This window comes from Pongo pygmaeus, chromosome 19 (assembly GCF_028885625.2).
Source record: "Pongo pygmaeus isolate AG05252 chromosome 19, NHGRI_mPonPyg2-v2.0_pri, whole genome shotgun sequence".
Classification (NCBI taxonomy): Eukaryota; Metazoa; Chordata; class Mammalia; order Primates; family Hominidae; genus Pongo; species Pongo pygmaeus.
Window position 1 is genome coordinate 60,088,059 of NC_072392.2, and position 16,337 is coordinate 60,104,395.

The 16,337-nt window shown below is 44.8% G+C and overlaps 1 protein-coding gene across 1 annotated transcript in view; it reads left to right on the forward strand.

Annotated features, from left to right (window-relative positions):
* Window positions 1–16,337, forward strand: part of TEX14 (testis expressed 14, intercellular bridge forming factor) — a 108,847-nt gene that overhangs the window by 59,685 nt on the left and 32,825 nt on the right. The window contains exons 12-15 of the mRNA XM_054457907.1: window positions 2,064–2,254; window positions 2,699–2,849; window positions 5,973–6,763; window positions 11,994–12,100. Of these exons, the coding sequence (XP_054313882.1) occupies window positions 2,064–2,254; window positions 2,699–2,849; window positions 5,973–6,763; window positions 11,994–12,100 (1,240 nt within the window). The remainder of the gene's footprint in view (window positions 1–2,063; window positions 2,255–2,698; window positions 2,850–5,972; window positions 6,764–11,993; window positions 12,101–16,337) is intronic.

The window sequence follows — 16,337 nt, forward strand, 5'->3', positions numbered from 1 at the left end:
GGGAGGCAGAGGTTGCAGTGAGCTGAGATAGCACCACTGCACTCCAGCCTGGGTGACAGAGTGAGACTCTTGTCTCAAAAGAAAAAAAAGAAAAGACTCAGCAAAGCCCATCCATCTGCTTGTCAGTGATAATGCATTTAATCCAAACTAAAAAAAAATTTATTATTTTTATTATTATTATTATTTTTTTTTTTTTTGAGACAGAATCTTGCTCTGACACCCAGGCTGGAGTGCAGTGGCTCGATCTCAGTTTACTGCAACCTCTGCCTCCTGGGTCCAAGCAATTCTTCTGCCTCAGCCTCCTGAGTAGCTGGGACTACAGGTGCACACCACCACGCCCAACTAATTTTTGTATTTTTAGTAGAGATGGGGTTTCACCATATTGGCCAGGCTGGTCTCGATCGCTTGACCTTGTGATCCACCCACCTCGGCCTCCCGAAGTGCTGGGATTACAGGTGTGAGCCACCACGCCTGGCCGAAGCAAACTTTTTAACCTGAATATTGGTATCAGTACTTATGATCTATGGTGCGGTATCCCTTGAGAACTTGTAAATTAGGGGGAAAGACTAGCCTCTGAGAAGTAAACTATGAAACACACCCTGTGTCCATTAGATGTATAAACAGTGTCACTTGAAAGAAAGGGATGTACTTCCAAATCCACTGCTCTGATGTGGAGAAAGTAGTCACATATCTGAAGATGGAAGGAATCCTTCAAGAGAAAGACATACACACATACACACACACACACACACAGTAAAATCACATTCATTAAGGGCTGCTTTTTTTTTTTTTTTTGATGGAGTCTCACTCTGTTGCCCAGGCTGGAGTGCGGTGGCGGGATCTTGGCTCACTGCAACTTCTGCCTCCCGGGTTCAAGCGATTCTCCTGCCTCAGCCTCCCAAGTAACTGGGACTACAGGGGTGTGCCACCATGCCCGGCTAATTTTTTCTATTTTTAGTACAGACGGGGTTTCACCGTGTTAACCAGGATGGTCTGGATCTCCTGACCTCGTGATCCGCTCACCTCAGCCTCCCAAAGTGCTGGGATTACAGCCATGAGCAAAGCGCAAGGCTTTTTTTTTTTTTTTTTTTTTTTTAAGATGGAGTCTTACTCTGTTGCCCAGACTGGAGTGCAGTGGCGCGATCTCGGCTCACTGCAACCTCCACCTCCTGGGTTCAAGTGATTCTCCTGCCTCAGCCTCCCAAAGTAGCTGAGATTACATGTGCTCGCCACCACACCCAGCTAATTTTTGTATTTTTAGTAGAGATGGGATTTCACTGTGTTGGCCAGGCTGGTTTCAACCTCTGACCTCAGGTGATCCACCCGTCTCGGCCTCCCAGAGTGCTAGGATTACAGGTGTGAGCCACCGCGCCTGGCCAAGGGCTGCTTTTTTATGGTGTTTGCAGTCCCAGAGGCAAAATGACAATATACGTGAGATGAATATTGGGCTCCCCTGCCAGCGGGGAGCCCATGTGTACATGTTGCTGACACTATTGTTTCCTACCTCTGTGGCAGTGATCTCCCTGGTAAATGGGTAAAGTGACTTCTCACTTATGAATTGGCCTCCCAGGTAGTTTTTTTTGTTTGTTTTTTGTTTTCTGTTTTTGTCACTAGGCTGGAGTGCAGTGGCGCAATCTCAGCTCACTACAACCTCTGCCTCCCGGGTTCAAGTGATTCTCCTGCCTTAGCCTCCTAAGTGGCTGGGATTACAGGTGCGCGCCACCACGCCTGGTTAATTTTTGTATTTTTAGTAGAGAGGGGATTATACCATGTTGGCCAGGACGGTCTCGATCTCTTGACCTTGTGATCCACCTGCCTCGGCCTCCCAAAGTGCTGGGATTACAGGTGTGAGCCACTGCGCCCAGCCTCTCAGGGTAGTTTTTCTACAGAGAGAAATTAATATATAAGGGAATGAATTGTTTCTAAAGTACAGTGGATTAGAAAAAAAAAATAAAGGAGTTAAGTGACTTGCCTAAGGTTACCCAGCTTCATCTGATTTCTTTTCCCCCAACTCCACTCTCTGGTTTCCTAATTTACTCCTTTGTATGACTTTTTCCTTACAGATGACATACCCTGGAATGGCTTAGATGGCTCAGTTGTTAAAAAAGCCGTAGTCTTGGGGAATTATTTAGAAGCTGATGTCAGGCTTCCGAAACCTTACTATGATATTGTTAAGTCAGGCATCCACGTCAAGCAGAAAGACCGAACTATGAACCTTCAAGATATCCGGTATATTCTGAAGAATGACTTAAAGGCAAGTCCTGAAGTTGTTGGGAGTCTATTTCTGCTTACCTAACTCAGGAGAGTAGGGAGTTAGAGACAAGACGAAGCTAGAAACCCAAGTTGTAAGAAATTTTGGAAATCCTCATTTTATTACACCATTTCTGTGTTCTTGAGAATAGCATAACTGCTTAACTTGGTGAAAGCAGCATGGAATTGAGGAGGGGAGCTAGGGAGGTTCAACACATATGCATAGTAGGGGCACATTGTAGGCACTTAGTGGAGATTCAGTGAATGGTAGCTATTATTATTGCTTTTAAGGTATTGGCAATAACAATAAACTAGTTAATTAGGACTAAAGTCAGTTTACCCAACAGGAATAAGAGGGAGTTTATCAGATACTTAGATGGTTTCTAAAGCACCAGTGACATTCAGGATGACTGAGACTATGTCCTTGACAATATTTCCTGTGTTACAGGATTTTACTGGAGCCCAGAGAACTCAACCAACCGAGGGCCCCAGAGTGCAGAGATACGGACTCCATCCCGATGTCAATGTCTTTCTAGGACTGACTTCAGAACATCCCGGAGAGACCCCTGACATGGAAATCATAGAGCTAAAGGAAATGGGTATGGCCTTAATTCACAGGTTGTGTTACTTTGACACAAATGTGTTCTGAGAGTCACATGAGCTGCAACTAATTGACCCCTCTAAACTGTAGATGTAACTTGTTTGTTTGTTTTGTGAGATAAAGTCTAGCTCTATTGCCCAGACTGGAGTACAGTGGCATGATCTCAGCTCACTGCAACCTCTACTTCCTGGGTTCAAGCGATTCTCATGCCTCAGCCTCCTGAGTAGCTGGGATTACAGGCATGTGCCACCATGCTGGGCTAATTTTTTTTTTTTTTTGAGATGGAACCTCACTCTGTTGCCCAGGCTGGAGTGCAATGGTGGGGTCTCGGCTCATTGCAACCTCCGCCTCCCAGGTTCAAGCAATTCTCCTGCCTCAGCCTCCTGAGTAGCTGGGATGACAGGTGCACGCCACCACGCCTGGCTAAATTTTGTATTTTTAGTAGAGACGGGGTTTCTCCATGTTGGCCAGGCTGGTCTCGAACTCCTGACCTCAGGCGATCTGCCTGCCTCAGCCTCCCAAAGTGCTAGGATTACATATGTGAGCCACTGCGCCCGGCCTAATTTTTGTATTTTTAGTAGGGATGGGGTTTTGCCATATTGGCCAGGCTGGTCTTGAACTCCTGGCCTCAAGTGATCTGCTTGTCTTGGCCTCCCAAAGTGCTAGGATTACAAGCATGAGCCACCGTGCCTGGCCACTGTAGATACAACTTAACTGGGAAAAGATGAATGCCTTAGGAAAAAAATCAAGATCCTTAAAATTATTAAGGTAAACTTTTGGGGCTCCATATATATACCTAGCGTGGATCTAGAACTAAGTCATAATAATTGAGTTTATTTCTAGTATGATTACTCTTAAGAATTTATCTAATTGTTTCACAAATAAAAATGCTCATTATAGAGAATTTGGAATAGTTTAAAGAATAAAATTACCATTTTTTTTTTAAGAGACAGGATCTTACTCTGTTGCCCAGACTGGAGTATGAGGCATAATTATACCTTACTGCAGCCTCCAATTCCTGGGCTCAAGCCTCTCGAGTAAACAGGACTACAGGTACATGCCACCATATCCTGCTAATTTTTTTTTAAGTTTTTTTTTTTCTTTTTCTTTTTTTTTTTGTGAGACATGGTTTTACTCTGTTTCTCAGGCTAGAGTGCAGTGGTGCAATCATAGCTCACTGCAGCCTCAATCTCTCAGGCTCAAGTAATCCTCCTGCCTTGGCCTCCCAAGTAGCTGGGACTACAGGTGTGTACTACCACACCTAGCTAATTCTTTTAATTTTTTTTTTTGTTGTTGAGATGGAGTCTCACTCTGTCGCCAGGCTGGAGTGCAGTGGCGCGATCTCGGCTCATTGCAACCTCTGCCTCCCTGGTTTAAGCAATTCTCCTGCCTCAGCCTCCCAAGTAGCTGGGATTACAGGCACGCACAACCATGCCCAGTTAATTTTTTGTATTTTTAGTAGAGACGGGGTTCACCATGTTGGCCAGGATGTTCTCGATCTCCTGACCTCATGATCCACCTGCCTCGGTCTCCCAAAGTGCTGGGATTACAGGCGTGAGCCACTGCGCCCAGCCTAATTTTTTAAATTTTTAGTAGAGACAAGGTCTCACGATGTTGCCCAGGCTGGTCTTGAACTCCTGAACTCAAGCAGTCCTCCCACCTGGTCCTCCCATAGTGCTGGGATTGCAGGCATAAGCCACCACACCTGGCCTAAAAAGGTTTTTTTTTTTTAGAGATGAGGTCTCATTATGTTGCCCAGGTTGGTCTTGAACTCCTGGCCTCAAGCAGTCCTCCCACTTCAGCCTCCCAAAGCACTTGGATTACAGGTATGAGCCACTTTGCCTAACCAGTTTTACTACATTTTAGTACATTTGAAAACTTTAGAATTTAGAACTGGAAAGGACCTTTCAGTCATCAGGCTTAATGCCTTCATATTACAGATGAGAAAACTAAGGTTCAGAGAGGTTGTAACCTGCTCAGGATCACAGAGAACTTGTTATAGAACTGGAACCCAGGCCTTCCAATTCCAGCCAAACGACCATTCACTCTGACTCTCCTTCAGCAGTGCTGGAGGCCTCCAGAGTGGCCTGTAACCTCATTACTTTGGCAGCTTCGTCCCATTCTCTGCAAGCTATACACCTGTAAACCAGGGGTGGTGGGTGGTCAATCCTAGCATTATTTTTTTAGTTTTTTTATTACTCCCATAATGTAATGGCTCCTTGGGTGGTATCTAGGCTACTCTTTTTTTTTTTTTTTTTTTTTGAGGCAGTTTCACTCTTTTTGCCCAGACTGGAGTGCAATGGCGCAATCTTGGCTTACTGCAACCTCTGTCTCCCAGGTTCAAGCGATTCTCCTGCCTCAGCCTCCCAAGTAGCTGAGACTACAGGCATGCACCACCATGCCTGGCTAATTTTTTGTATTTAGTAGAGATGGGGTTTCACCATGTTGGTCAGGCTGGTCTCGAACTCCTGACCTCAAGTGGTCCACCCGCCCTGGCCTCCCAAAGTATTGGGATTACAGGCGTGAACCACCACGCCTGGCCCTAGACTACTTTTATCAGATGCTCACCAAGAGCATAACTTTGAGAAATAGTCAAACTCTTTTGTGTGAAAAGAAGGCTATGAATGTGGTCCTTAAGATTCAGGGGAGCTGGGCACGGTGGCTCACACCTGTAATCCCAGCACTTTGGGAGAGTGAGACGGGAGGATCACTTAAAGCCAGGAGTTTGAGAGCAACCCGGGCAACATAGCAAGACCCCATCTCTATAAAACAAAACAAAACAAGATTCAGGGGCCTATAATTTGCATGTCCTGACAGTTATGCATGTTTGGACACACAATAAAACTTAGAATATTTCCTCCATGGCTAGACCCCTGCCCTGACAACAATTTCTGCCTCATTCCGTGTCAAAATAGGAGCTTTCCCCTAGGGGACACATACTCCCTCACCCTTTGTGAGTGTATCCAGTAGTCTTCTACAACTGGGAAGGGGGTGGGAAAATAAAAAGCTTTTTTTTTTTTTTTTTTTTTTTGACAGTCTTTGCCTCTTGAACAAGCCAAGGCTGCTTAGCTGCCAAATATGTTCATTTTAATGAGTTGCATTTTGCTGTTTTTTTCAATAGGCAGTCAACCTCATTCACCAAGGGTTCACTCTTTATTCACTGAGGGGACACTAGATCCTCAGGCCCCAGATCCATGTCTGATGGCCAGGGAGACTCAGAATCAAGATGCTCCTTGCCCTGCTCCATTTATGGCAGAGGAGGCCAGCAGCCCCAGCACAGGTCAGCCCAGCCTCTGCAGTTTCGAAATCAACGAGATCTACTCAGGCTGCTTGACTTTGGAAGATGACATAGAAGAGCCTCCAGGAGCTGCTTCATCTTTGGAGGCAGACGGACCTAACCAGGTAGATGAACTGAAATCCATGGAAGAAGAGCTGGATAAGATGGAGAGAGAGGCGTGTTGTTTTTGCAGTGAGGATGAGAGCTCTTCAAAAGCTGAGACAGAGTACTCTTTTGAGGACTGGGACTGGCAAAATGGTTCACTCAGTTCACTCAGCCTTCCTGAGTCAACCAGAGAAGCCAAGAGCAATTTGAACAACAGGTCCGTGACTGAGGAGTATCTCATCAGTAAGTGTGTGCTGGATCTAAAGATTATGCAGACAATAATGCAGGAGAACGATGATAGGCTGAGGAATATCAAGCAGATATTAGATGAAGTTGAGATGAAACAGAAGGAGCAGGAAGAGCGCATGTCTTTATGGGCCACTTCAAGAGAGTTTACAAATGCCTACAAGTTACCTCTGGCCGTGGGCCCTCCATCTTTAAACTATATTCCTCCTGTCCTACAGCTTTCAGGGGGTCAGCAGCCAGACACCAGTGGCAACTACCCAACCCTATCAAGATTTCCAAGAATGGTAAGAGACTTTCAAGGGGGACATTTTGGCAAAAGATCCAGGAAAAGAAATGGTTGTGGCTGGAAACCTTTCACCCAAGTCTCCAAAGTAAACACTGGGGATCAGTCAGAGATGAGCCATCAGGTAACCGAAGTGGGAGGAAGGGGCAGCCTAAGCAGGACCCCAGGGCTGGGTTTGACATTGCCCCTAACCTGTGTGGAGGGACTGACATATATATGCAACTGACTCATAGCAAGGTGCTCTTAGCTTTGGGAAATCAGTCCTCCTTGGTGGAATTCCAAGGTAGATACTCTCTGTCTCCCAGTTCAGACCCAACACACAGCCCATGCCCTTCTCTGTAAATTCGTATGTATCAAATTGAACCATATTAAATTGCTGTTTTATTAGTTAAAATGGTCAAGTATTGGCAATTTTGCATGGCTCAACTTACTGAATAAAGTATCTTGGATAGGTGTTAATCTCGATTCTAAGCTGTTATTCATTCATTCACTCATTCAACAAACATCTATAGAGCCAGAGGCTATCTAGACTCTGGGTTTTTTGTTTTTGTTTTTTTTTTTGAGACAGAGTTTCGCTCTTGTTGCCCAGGTTGGAGTGCAATGGCGCGATCTTGGCTCACCACAACCTCCACCTCTGGGGTTCAAGTGATTCTCCTGCCTCAGCCTCCCGAGTGGGTGGGATACAGTCATGCGCCACCATGCCCGGCTAATTTTGTATTTTTAATAGAGATGGGGTTTCTTCTTGTTGGTCACCGCTGATCTCGAACTCCTGACCTCAGGTGATCTGCCCACCTCAGCCTCCCAAAGTGTTGGGATTACAGGCATGAGCCACCTCGCCTGGCCTAGACTGTGGGTTCTGATGATTAATAAGCCACAAACTCTGCCCATAAGTAGCTCAGATAACAGCTGGGGACTGAGGGACCTGGTGGATCAAAGAAAACCCCTCAGAGGAGGTGAGCAGACCCCATGGGAGCTGGCTAGGAGGTATAGCTTGCAGAGAGACTCCTCCGTGAATTTCCTTAAGGACAGGGCCAACATCTGACTCCTCCTGTGTCCCAGCACCTAGCATGGTGACCAGTACATAGAAGGAACTCAATAAATGGTCAGTGAAGGAATGAGGGGATGAATGAATTAATGAATTTGAACAAGTTCACACTCAGAGAGCTGGCTGCCTCTTGAATTTTAGAATTTTAGAGTTGGAAGATCCCTTAGACATGGATTAGCCCTGTCAATTTACAGAGTGTGAAGCTCAAGCCCAGTGATGTAAACTTCCTGAGGCCCAGTGATGTCAAGATGCGGGTGGGGTAGGAGAGGTTTGCCTCATTGGAAGGCGGATGTTATTACTGATATTATTTAGAATAGCTGGCCCATGGTTATAAAAAGCAGGGCAACTTTTACTGGGTTTTGTTACTGTTTTAAAATTCTCTGCTTAACAGTTATCCTCTTTTTTATTTTTATTTTTATTTTATTTATTTTGAGATGGGGTCTCACTCTGTTGCCCAGGCTGGAGTACAGTGGCACGATCTCTGCTCGCTGCAACCTCTGCCTCCCAGGTTCAAGCGATTCTCCTGCCTCAGCCTCCTGAGTAGCTGGGACTACAGTCACGTGCCACTATGCCCGGCTAATTTTTTGTATTTTTAGTAGAGACAGGGTTTCACCATGTTGGCCCAGCTGGTCTTGAACTCCTGACCATAGGTGATCCACCTGCCTCAGCCTCCCAAAATGCTAGGATTACACGCATGAGCCACCGTGCCTGGCCATATCACCCTTTTATTGCCTATACAGGGCAGATAGCTCTCCCTGCCACCCCTCAACTTGCTGTGCTACAACCAAGGACCAAGTTGGTTAGGGGCAGGTCTCCTGACTCCTGGTCTGTTGTTCTTTCATTGTACAATACTGAATCTTAGTGAGGCTTCAGTCCTCACTTAGAACATTTGGAAAAGCATTGGCATTTATTTTTGCTGGAGTGAAGTGGCACTGTCATGGCTCACTGCAGCCTCAATCTTCTGGACTCAAGTGATCCTCCCGCCACAGACCCCTGAGTAGGTGGGACTACAGGCTGGGACTACAGGCTGTACCAGCACACCCGGCTAATTTTGTGAATTGTAGAGATGGGGTCTCAGCATGCCCGGCCGGTATTTATTTCTTTATCTTTTTTTTTTTTTTCATAGAGATGGGGTTTCACTGTGTTGCCCAGGCTGCTCTCAAACTCTTGAGCTCAAGCAATCCACCCGCCTTGGCCTCCCAAAGTGTTGGGATTACAGGCAAGAGCCACCATGCCCAGCTGTCATTTGTTTTTATATAAAGAGAAGACACAGCCAGGTGCAGTGGTTTATACCTGTAATCCCAGCACTTTGGGAGGCCAAGGCAGGTTAATCGCTTGAGCCCAGGAGTTCGAGACCAGCCTGGGCAACATAGCGAAACCGTGTTTCTACAAAAGATGTCAAAATTAGCTGGGCATGGTGGCATGTGCCTGTAGTCCCAGCTACTTGGGAGGCTGAAGTGGGAGGATCACCTGAGCTCAGGAAGTTGAGATTACAGTGAGCTGAAATCATGTGCCGGCACTCTAGCACAGGCAACAGAGTGAGACCCTGTCTCAAAAACAAACAAAAAAGGCACAAAGAATTTACTTATATCCTAATATTTCTGTTTCCATAGAAAATTAGAGTTTGCTAGAAAACTGTTAGAAATCACTTTTTTTTAAAAATTTTTAAAGACAGAATCTTGCTCTGTCACCCACGCTGGAGTGCAGTGGCACCATCTCAGCTCACTGCAACCTCTGCCTCCCGGGTTCAAGCGATTCTTCTGCCTCAGCCTCCCAAGTAGCTGGGACAACAGGTGCGCACTACCATTCCCGGCTAATTTTTGTATTTTTAGTAGAGATGGGGTTTTACCATATTGGCCAGGCTAGTCTCAAACTCCTGACCTTATGATCCGCCTGCCTTGGCCTCCCAAAGTGTTGGGATTACAGGTGTGAGCCACCGCGCCTGGCCTGAAATAACTTTTCTGTATATTATATTTTGTTATCTATTGCTGCGTAGCAACAACAACAAAGCCCAAAACCTAATGGCTTAAAATAACAATAGTTTGTTATTTCTCACAATTCTGTGGGTCAGGAACTTGACAGGTTCACCTGAGTGGATCTTCTGTTCCACATGGCCATTGGCTAGCATCACTCGTTTGCAGTCAGCTGGAGGTTGGACTGGGCAAGAAGGTCCAAGAAGCCTCTACTTACATGTCTGGTACCTTGAGCTCCTCCAGGTGGCCTCTCTTTGCACTTGACTTGTCATTCAATAAATAGTCTCACCCAAGCCTCTCTACAGCATAGCAGCTGACTTTGCAAGTGAAAGCTAAAACTACCAGACCTCTTAAAAGTTAGTCCTGACCCTAGGATTGTATCACTTTCACTGCTTTCTGTTGATCGAAGAAAGTCACGAGGCCAGCCCAGATTCACTGGGTGGGGAAATAGACTCTAGCTCCTTATAGGAGGTGTGGCAGGGTGGACAGGAGGGAATTGATGGTGGCCACTGCTGGAAACCATCTACTAGTACATAGGATATAAAACAATGATACCATATTTATTTTTTCCTTAAAAACGTCACCCTCTTTTTCTAGCCTCAGGGAAAGAGCCATCTCCATCTAAATGCATTTTTCAGACAATTGAAGTTTTTTTCTTTAATTTCTTAGTTCTTAAAATTTTAATTATATTGAATGAAAACATTACAAACTTCATGATATTCTAAATATCTATTTTGATTATATTCTAAACATATTCTAACCTTTTCTTAGTGACAGTGGTATTTTTCTGAACACCTGTTATGGTGAAGCATCATGATATAGGGCTGTCTTAAGCTTCTGCTAAGGAGTGTTTGCCCATACAAAGGCCTCTGGATCTTATACTTCAGGGAGCATGTAGTAATTTTTTGTGCCTACTTCTCACTTTTACACATCTTGCTCCCATCTCAAACTCCGTATTTGTTGCTTTAATTTGCTGTAGGCTAGGAAATATAATTAACTAAGTTAAAATTATGTTAAAATTGGGATAAGTAGAGCTAATAGTCTCTTGAATAAAGAGCATAGACTTTCATTTGTTTTACTTTTGCTGTTTCCTAAGTATTGTAACCTTTATTGTATTCTGTTTTATTTTCATAGCATCCCCAGTGGTAGATATTATTGTTCTTATTTTATGGATAAGTACAAGGTCTTATTTTATGGATAAGTACAAGATTCTTAGTGTCAGGGTGTGGTGTCTCACACCTGTAATCCCTGCACTTTGGGAGGTCGAGGAGGGTGGATCATTTGAGGTCAGGGGTTCATGACCAGCCTGGCCAACATGGTGAAACCGCATCTCTACTAGAAATATAAAAAATTAGCCGAGTGATAGTGGCGCACACCTGTAATCCCAGCTACTCAGGAGGCTGAGTCACGAGAATCTCTTGAGCCTGGGAAGCAGAGGTTGCAGTGAGCCGAGACCAGGTTACTGCACTCCAGTCTGGGCAACAGAGTGAGGCCCTGTCTCAAAAAAAAAAAAAGAAAAAGATTCTCTTAAGTTAGTCTGAATAACACTTAGACTAGAACCCAAGGGCCTTAACTCCTGCCACAAAGATCTGCTGTCTTCATATTCATATAGGAGGGGGAAAATGCTCAGGAAAGTGGATTTTTTTTTTGTTACTTCTATCTTGTCTGCTTATTCTCCACTTGTATCCTGTCTGGGTTAGGTTCCTGGAGACCAACATTTCTGGGTAAAGACCTCCAGATAAACTGGGCACAGTGGCTCACGCCTGTAATCCCAGCACTTTGGGAGGCCGAGGTGGGTGGATCACAAAGTCAAGATATTGAGACCATCCTGGCCAACATGGTGAAACCCTGTCTCTACTAAAAATACAAAAATTAGCTGGGTGTGGTGGTGTGCGCCTGTAGTCCCAGCTACTCGGGAGGCTGAGGCAGGAGAATCTCTTGAACCCGAGAGGCAGAGGTTGCAGTGAGCCAGGATCTTGCCACTGCACTCCAGCCTGGCGACAGAGCCAGACTCCGTCTCAAAATAAAAACAGAACAAAAAAAGACCTCCAGATAAGAGATGGGTTAGCAGATAGGAAACATGCAAAGGGAAATCCTGGTAGGTCTGGTTATTTCTATACATTTAGCAAGAATGGCTTTGAAAATAGTGTGACAGTGAAGAGAATGGGAATTCTCTCATCAAAGCCCTGAAACATGTTTATTGCTTTTTTAAGCTGCTGACTCTTTGTGACCCTGGAAAACAGAACACAGATGAACAATTTCAGTGCACTCAAGGAGCCAAGGACAGTTTGGAAACAAGCAGGATCCAAAATACCAGTAGGTGGGTCAACATTTTGTTGTTCTTAATGTCACTATGCCTTTAGACTTCTGTGTGTCTCTGAGGCCACTCAGTGATCTTCTTATGTCTAGTGACAAAAGGACTGTGAGTGATGAAGAAGAGCAATGCAGATTGGCAGGTTCTCCCACTGAGTGAGTAGGAAGAGCAGTGTCATGGGAAGTTGAGGAGACATCAAAGCCCAAGTGGCTGGCAGGTTAATCAGACAGAATTCATCAGTTGTTAGAAGCAAAGCATCTTGCCTTTCCACAACTGCCCAGATAGTTTTTCTTATAAAAACAAACACCAAGTATTCCATTTACTAGTGCTCCAGAAACTAAACTAATTGGAAACCAAGGTTGTTTAAAGTAAGTGTCACTGACTCCAGAGAGAGAGTTGAACAACATCGCTATCACCTTGGGGTGTGTGATTTCCAGCCAGATGAATGAAATGAATTGACTTTAGCACAAATTACTGGAAGAAGAGTGTGTGTATGTTTGTATATATATTCATACACATATATGTATATATAATATATTCATACATATATGTATATGTATGTATTCATGCACACATATGTATATATGTATTCATGCATATATATGCATATACACATATATTCGTGCATATGCATACATACATACATATATTCATACATACACACACACATGCTGAGTTTTAAAGAGCTTAAGTAAAACAGGCCAAGTGTGGTGGGTCACGCCTGTAATCCTAGCACTTTGGGAGGCCAAGGTGGGCGGATCGCTTGAGGTCAGGAGTTCTAGAGCAGCCTGCCCAACATGGTGAAACCCCGTCTCTACTAAAAATACATAAATTAGCCGGGCGTGGTGGTGGGCACCTGTAATCCCAGCTACTCGGGAGGTGGAAGCTCAACAATAGCTTGAACAGCTGGGCGCAGTGGCTCACACCTGTAATCCCAGCGCTTTGGGAGGCCGAGGCAGGCAGATCACGAGGTCAGGAGATCGAGACCATCCTGGCTAACATGGTGACACCCCGTCTCTACTAAGCATACAAAAAATTAGCCAGGCGTGGTGGCGGGCATCTATAGTCCCAGCTACTCGGGAGGCTGAGGCAGGAAAATGGCATGAACCCAGGAAGCAGAGCTTGCAGTGAGAGGAGATCGCGCCACTGCACTCCAGCCTGGGCGACAGAGCAAGACTCCGTCTCAAAAAAATAAAAACAACAAAAAAAGAATCGCTGGAACCAAGGAGGCAGAAGTTGCAGTGAGCTGAGATGGCACCACTGCACTCCAGCCTTGGCAACAGAGTGAGATTCTGACTCAAAAAAAAAAAATTAAATAAATAAAGAACGAACTTAAGCAAAACAAATTTATTTGGTGTGTGGGAATTTTTTTTAATTTTTAAAAAATTTACTAAAAATTTTTTTTGGTTTAAATTTACTTAGGTATTATAAGTAAGGGAATTACTAAAAGGGCAATAAATTTTTTTTTCTTTCTTTTTTTTTTTTTTTTTTTTGAGACGGAGTTTCACTCTTGTTGCCCAGGCTAGATAGAGTATAGTGGCGTGATCTCGACTCACTGCAACCTCCGCCTCCCGGGTTCAAGCGATCCTCCTGTCTCAGCCTCCTGAGTAGCTGGGATTACAGGTGCCCACCACCATGCCCAGCTAATTTTTTGTATTTTTAGTAGAGATGGGGTTTCACCATGTTGGCCAGGCTGGTCTTGAACTCCTGACCTCAGGTGATCCACCCACCTCAGCCTCCCAAAGTACTGGGATTATAGGTGTGAGTCACCACGCCCAGCCAATATATGTTTTTCAAGGCAGACTAGTATATCAGTTTTAGGTTTTGTTTTTTTTTTCTATAGATAAATGGTAGCACTAATCCACAACTTTGAAGTCAGTTCTCCTGGAAAAAAAACACTTTTTATTCCTCCCCCTAGTGGTGATTGAGACTAATGATGAGTTTGCTGTTTGTTTCGTGTTGGCAAATATGTACATAAGGGAGAATGAAGGAAAATGTCCAGACATTTTATTTATTTATTTTTTATATTTTTGAAATGGAGTTTTGCTCTTGTTCCCCAGGCTGGAGTGCAATGGCGCGATATTGGCTCACTGCAACCTCCACCTCCCAGGTTCAAGCGATTCTTCTGCCTCATCCTCCCAAGTAGCTGGGATTACAGACATGCACCACCACGCCCGGCTAATTTTGTATTTTTTAGTAGAGACAGAGTTTCTCCATGTTGGTCAGGCTGGTCTCAAACTCCCGACCTCAGGTGATCCACCCACCTTGGCCTCCCAAAGTGTTGGGATTACAGGCGTGAGCCACCGCGCCCGGCCAGACATTTTAGATCAGTGGATTTTATTCCTATGAAGGGAATAATGAAGAACTACCTAGCTGGCATCAGAGTGTTTGGCACTCACACCACTGATAGAAGCAAATGGGATGACATAGCCATTAGATGACAAAGAAAAACCCATAGTTGTTGTGGCCTCTTCTGCTCAGCACCCTCTTCCCTCAGAAGTACAAAAAACAGACCAAAGAAAAGTTTGACATTTTTCTACCTGTTCCTCTAGTCTTTTTGTGTGCTTAAAAAAAAAAAGTGACAATTTTGATATGTGTAAGCAATTTTATATCCTGATTTTTCACTTTGCATTAGAATGTAAACATTATGTTATTAAAAAAAAAAAAAAAACCCTGTAAACTTATTTTGAAATTGTTGGGCTGGGCAAGGCGGCTCCCACCTGTAATCCCAGCACTTTCGGAAGCCAAGACAGGCAGATCACTTGAGCCCAGGAATTGGAGACTACCCTGGGAAACATGGCAAAACATCTCTACAAAAAATTAGCCAGGCATGGTGGTGTGCGGCTACAGACCCACACCCTCTCCTACTTGGGAGGCTGAGGTGGGAGGATCATCTGATCCTGGAAAGGTCAAGGCTGCAGTGCCATGATTATGCCACTGCATTCCAGTTTGGGCGACAGAATAAGACCCTGTCTCAAACAACAACAACAACAACAACAAAAATAGTTGGATTTCACCTATTAAATTTTAGGTTGCTTTATTCTTTATTCTATTATGAATAGGGACACAGTTACTTGTGAATAATGCTTTGTTTTTGCATTTTGGATTATTTCCTCAGGATAGATTCTCAGAAGCAGAATTACTTGGTCAAAGGGTTTGAAGATTTTAAGGATTCTTTGTCCCCCCCTTTTTAAGACAGGGTCTCACTCTGTCGCCCAGGCTTCCTTGCAGTGGCGCAATCTCAGTTCATGGTTGTTTTTTTTTGTTTGTTTGTTTGTTTTTTTGACACAGAGTCTTGCTATGTCACCAGGCTGGAGTGCAGTGGCGCAAACTCGGCTCACTGCAACCTCCGCCTCCTGGGTTCAAGCGATTCTCCTGTCTCAGCCTCCTGAGTAGCTGGGATTACAGGCGTGCACCACCACGCCTGGCTAATTTTTGTATTTTTAGTAGAGACGAGATTTCACCATGTTGTCCAGGATGGTCTCCATCTCTTGACCTTGTGATCTGCCCACCATGGCCTCCCAAAGTGCTGGGATTACAGGCGTGAGCCACCACGCCTGGCCAATCTCAGTTCACTTTATGGGGCCAAAGTGTGAGGGTCGCTTGAAGTCTGGGAGTTTGAGACCACCCTGGGCAACAAACATTGTGTGACTTCATCCCTACCAAAAATACAAAAACTAGCTGGCTGTGGTGGCAGGTGCCTGTGGTCCCAGCTACTTGGGAGGCTGAGGTGGGAGGATCGCTGGAGCCTGGGAAGTTGAGCCTGCAGTAATCTGTGATTGTGCCACTGTACTCCAGCCTAGTGACAGAGTCAGACCCTGTCTCCAAAAGAATTTTATTTTTTTCAAAAGGAAGCTGATCAGATCTACCCTCTCTGATTCAGCAGTCTCTCTGCTTTCTGGTCCAGCTGTAGAATAGGGCATTCTAGATAACAGGGAATTCATATCTGTGCCACAGAGCACACACTTTTTTTCTTTTTTTTTTTTTTTTCGTTTTTTGAGATGGAGTCTCACACTGTTGCCCAAGCTGGAGCGCAGTAGCCTGATCTTGGCTCAATGCAAACTCCGCCTCCCGGGTTCAAGAGATTCTCCTGCCTCAGCCTCCCAAGTAGCTGGGATTACAGGTGCCCGCCACCATGCCCAGCTAATTTTTTGTATTTTTAGGAGAAACGGGGTTTCACCATGTTAGCCAGGCTGGTCTTGAACTCCTGACCTCGTGATTTACCTGCCCCAGTCTCCCAAAG